Source organism: Lineus longissimus, chromosome 7, assembly GCF_910592395.1.
Source record: "Lineus longissimus chromosome 7, tnLinLong1.2, whole genome shotgun sequence".
Taxonomy (NCBI): Eukaryota; Metazoa; Nemertea; class Pilidiophora; order Heteronemertea; family Lineidae; genus Lineus; species Lineus longissimus.
The window spans coordinates 5440779-5445765 of NC_088314.1; the positions used below are offsets into that span (position 1 = coordinate 5440779).

General features: G+C 42.2%; 1 protein-coding gene across 1 annotated transcript; it reads left to right on the forward strand.

Annotated features, from left to right (window-relative positions):
- On the forward strand, positions 1–3216 carry LOC135491474 (Krueppel-like factor luna). The gene has a single exon (XM_064777372.1). The coding sequence runs from the start codon at positions 64–66 to the stop codon at positions 1168–1170; it is 1107 nt and encodes a 368-aa protein (XP_064633442.1). The 5' UTR covers positions 1–63; the 3' UTR covers positions 1171–3216.
- The last annotated feature ends 1771 nt before the right edge of the window (positions 3217–4987 follow it).

Sequence of the window (4987 nt, forward strand, 5' to 3'; positions counted from 1 at the left end):
CACATGGGCAGGCCTGGTGGTGTTCATTGATGATAAGATCCTAAATCTTACGAGTTATCCCAAATGGTTCAAAACGTAAACATCTCGTCTGCTACTATAACAATCAGTCTTCCGTCAGTAAGTTTAGTCCTTGAGAATTTTGTTGTGTCTCTGGAATTTCATCTGTTCTGGCTTGGCCGCGACTTCATCATCATGACCACAGACTGGGTTTCGAGGAACTTCGGAAACGAGGACTTCATCCCTCTAAGTTCCAGTATCGAAAGGGAACAGTGGACTTTACAGCGGCTGAACTCCTCTGGAGAGGAAAGTGATGCGACCGACGGCAGTTCGAGCCCGGCGTCATGCTGGAGTACGGAAGCAATTGACGACGAACTTTACTTGGAGTATCTTTTCTCACAAGGATTAGCCGATTCTATTGAAAAACCGAACCCCGTGAGTAATGAAATAGTTAAAACATCCAGCCCACAAGTAAGTGCATTTTGTGATAGTTACTGTGCTAGTGTCTTCAATGAAAAACATTCGGGCCATTTTACAACAACCGAGGACGTTTTCCACAACAATAATGACTTGGTTGTGCTTGGTGTAGGATTGAAAAACCTTATGCAAGCGCAAAGCGTGAATTCTCAACAACCAAACTACAGGCAGCAGTTAAACAAGTTGTCACAAGCACAATTAAAAGCCCAAAAACTAAAATCGTGTGCTAATTTGTCTGATTTGTTGTACAACTGCAATTCAGTGAGAACTACTGTGTCGGTGAACTGTAAGCACAACCCTTTAATGTCGTCTGCTGCTGGAATTCGAGCAGGGACTCCGTCCAATGTCATGGAGATGCTGCATACGATCAGACTTAGGGCGCCAAGACAGACGAACCGCGCGGGCAGCGCAAAGGAAAAAGCTGAAGACAAGATCTATCACTGTACGTACCCGAACTGTCAGAAGGTTTACAGCAAAAGTTCGCATCTAAAAGCGCACCTTCGAAGACATACCGGTGAGAAACCGTTCGTCTGCACGTGGCCGGCTTGCGGGTGGAAGTTCTCCCGGTCTGACGAACTTGCGCGGCACAAACGGTCACATTCTGGAATAAAGCCATATCAGTGTAAAATCTGCGAGAAGAGGTTCTCTCGGTCGGACCATTTGTCGAAACATTTGAAGGTTCACAGGAAAAGATAACTGCCGGAAACCGGATCCCTGGAAAGTTTTGGATAACATCCGCACTTGGTTGCCGGTTGCGACGTTCAGTTCCCGGTCCAGTGCCGCGCCGTCCCGTCGTCATATAGGGCAGTGGACATGTCTCTACGGAATAGTTCAGTGTAGGAAGGAAACGAGTACAAGGCGAGTTGAAATCACCAATAGTTAAAACGTCGCCTTTTCGCCCATGGCCATGGTTGTGACGTTGTGCCGGTGTGGCGGGGATAGTAGTCCTAGGGCTGATAGTCCGTGTAACAATAGCCCGCATTGCTAAATGTTTTGGTTAGGGTTAGCGGTACAATAGATCATGCTGCTTAATTGGTCAAATACAATGCTACCGGACTATGACTCCAGGGGGACTATATCCGCTGTCACACCGGTAAGGGCCAGAAATGGTAGAAGGCGGACAACGGACTCTCTGCGGAATTCTGAGAGATACAGATAAAGATTCAACATGTTAAACGGGTTAAATAATGACACATTCAGCAGATCTGCGCCATGTTGTGCCATCAGCGTCCGACAGTGTTAATGTATGTCGCGTTATTTTATGTATTTGGATGGATGTGATTACGTGGATTTTGATTTACAAGCAAAGTTTAAACGTAGTAACGCATGTGTATGTTGTCATGTTGACATGGAAATCCAGTTTTTCATCCTGATGGCGACTGGTTCAGTGGTATATCGAACATACAGTGGTATATTGTGTACAGTTTGTTTGAACATGGTCCGAAGACGAGTACGTTTAGTAGTTGTGAGAAAGACATTCAATGCGATCAGATATCTTCGATATCTTGGCATAGATTTATCGAGAACAGATTTTACTAAGAGTGTAGATAGGATATATAGATTTGATATATCAAGAATTGGATTGTACAGTATGTAATCGATTACGAACCATGATAACTAAAAGTTTGGCATAATTAGAAAGGACAATCAACATTTGACACGTTGACAGACTTGTCTTGGAGGGATCGTCTCCGCAGTGAATAGTGTGCCAATGTTACGGTCCTTCCACTTTTAATCTCCCTTATGGGGAGCGGGTACAGGCGAAAATGTTAAGAAATGAGAGGCAGTACTGGTCAGAAGTAATGTCACAATACGCAAATCCTTTATACATTGTGCGATGTGCTGGCGATATGACTTTGCATGACCAGTAGGGCGATTATATTTCCTTTCCCGGTATTATCAAGAGGTATTATAGTAACAGACTGCTTTGGGAAATGTATCAATGGACTAATGCCTTAATTTAGATCTCAAGTCGAGGGGTTATGTAAACTGACTCTCAATATCGGAAATTGTGCCGGAGTGATGGTGAATCAAGCAAAACTATACATGTATATAATTTCAGACAAACTTTTAATTCTTTTGGTAAAAATAGAATTTTGAGGTGGTCCTTTAACTGGTACAAGGTGCTAAATATCAATAGGTTGAATTTGTTGCAATGGTACGCTTTATGGTGATAATAATCTGGGTACTTGAAAATACATGTAACATCACTGGGAAATGAATGATTGACACAGAAGTAAATCTCGACTTGAAGTAGAATGTACTTTGAACCATGTCATTGGACACATTTTCTAATTACTTATGAAACCCGTAATGCAAACGAAACGAAGTCGAATGAATCATCGAAATGACACCAGAAATGCACATGTGAATCTAACCGCCGGTAGGCTTACTTCAGTGAAAACACTTTCCCAAACAAGCCTGCCGGCGACAGTTGATCATGCGGTTACGTATCATCATAATGTGCCTAAGATGCATGGTTGTGAAATGGGGATAGTTTTTCTCAACTTGAGATAGAGATGAGGCCTGATTTACTGCAGGTTGCCATTGCATTTTTCTACCAAATGACACCCAAAACTTCCCGATCATGAACTGGGTATTTTTTGTTAAATACTCAAAATGTAATCATTCAACCCGGAAATTATCAATCATAAAGCGTACCATTGCGCAAGTTACTTTAAATCGCATATATCTAACTGAATCATTGAATTTATATTTTGAGAGATAAAATTGTTATATCGAGCTATGGAATTTGAGTGGAATTTATCTGCAGGCATTTCGTCCTTCATCTAGCAAGGAGGGCGACGTACAAAGGCTGCTGCATGGAACACGAGATGCTCGGTCACGTTACACGTCCTTCGTGTAGTACTATAATATAGTATCATATTTCGATTAATTGATATTTAACCTACTACAGTAAGTAATTAATCTGTCCATAATAACGGCTACTCCTCCTATGACTATATGAGGTGATGAGTTGACCGCGCCCCGGACGCTAAAGGCTCATCTTCACATAAGCTATTGACGAGGCGTTTGCAGTTCGATTTCCACTGAGCGTATCGCTTATGTGGAGGTGGGCCTTAAAATTCCTATCGTCGGCGACATTGTTTTCATGCGAACATTTCTTCCGAGAGCCCAGGGAAAGATCTTCATGGCTCACATTCTGCCCTTTCACTGATTGTGAGAAAGGCAATAGAGAGAAAGCAGAATCAAGACCATTCATTCCAAAGGACTTATTCTCCGGAAGACTAAATTTCCTTTCACAATAGGGCCAAGTGTTATCATGAATTTCTCTGTAGGCCTAGTGAGAGTTCGCTTGGGGCAAGTGGTACGTCGAGGGTGACTCTTGTTGATATGATTTTTATATGAGTTTATATTTGTATAAAGTCATGCGCTGAGTACGGGAATGAACGTGTCTTTATCCCACATGATATCAAATTGTAACCGTTTGAGGACCGGGGTGATTGGGCCTATATCTACTTAAATATTGCGTAGGCCCATTCCTGACTGAGTTACTGCTGAGTTGCCTGTGTGACGAGAGTTGACTTCAGTGCGATTGGCAGAAAGCTGTCTGGTCTCCTCGATCGAAAAAGTGGAGTTTTGACGAACAACAGAAATTCCTTTGAATGATATTTCAACCGTTTGTAACCAGTTGAGTTGAGTTATAACGGTTGCGGTATGGGCGTATATAATAAAGATAAAGGATTAATCGGATTTCTGGGATTAAATCCCAGTTTCCAAGAACTAGTGTCCGTTGACCTGGTACCAATTGGTTCCGCTCATCAAATGGCCCAGAAGGAATTAGCCTAAATACTGCTGAGAACTGGTCAAGCTTACGTCCTAATCCCATAACAAGCTATTTTAGCATGAAGCTGCGAGTGGCAACAGGAAAAGATACGGCCGGGTCTATTTCACGGAAAACAGCGCGAAGAAGCTGTGTGAAATGTACATGATGATGTACACAACTTTGCACAATCAACAGCTGCAAAAACCGCGTGATTTTTCTAGGCAGGAATCGTTGTTTTGATTTCTTTTACTGTTCCGTTTCCGATAACGACGCTTGATTCTCTGGTTTAGATTTATTGGTAATACTCCATGCTCCTGGCTGCATTGAAGGACAAAAAAGTGTCCATTGTTCGTGAACTTTAATCTGTGACTTACTTAAATTATAGGCCAACGAAAGTGAAGGACGTTCAGGAGTTATTGGCCTACTACCAAAAAGAAATGAACATGAAGGTCTCACTCGATTATCTTACTTTTTTCAAGAAATTCCAATCTAGCTCATTACCAGTCTCCTCGATCAAAGAAGTGTAGACTAGGGATTGCGTGATCACTTCACGCTTGATACATGTAATCCCACGTTTTTCTCATTCAAAACATCAAAACGCAGCATGCTCCTCAACTCTTTTGACAAGCTTCTTTGACACTCAGGTCTCTGTATTCTATTTATGCATACAACGCAGCTGTTTTAATCGGATTGGGCCAACAAAATAGCAAAAATCACGGGCTGGAA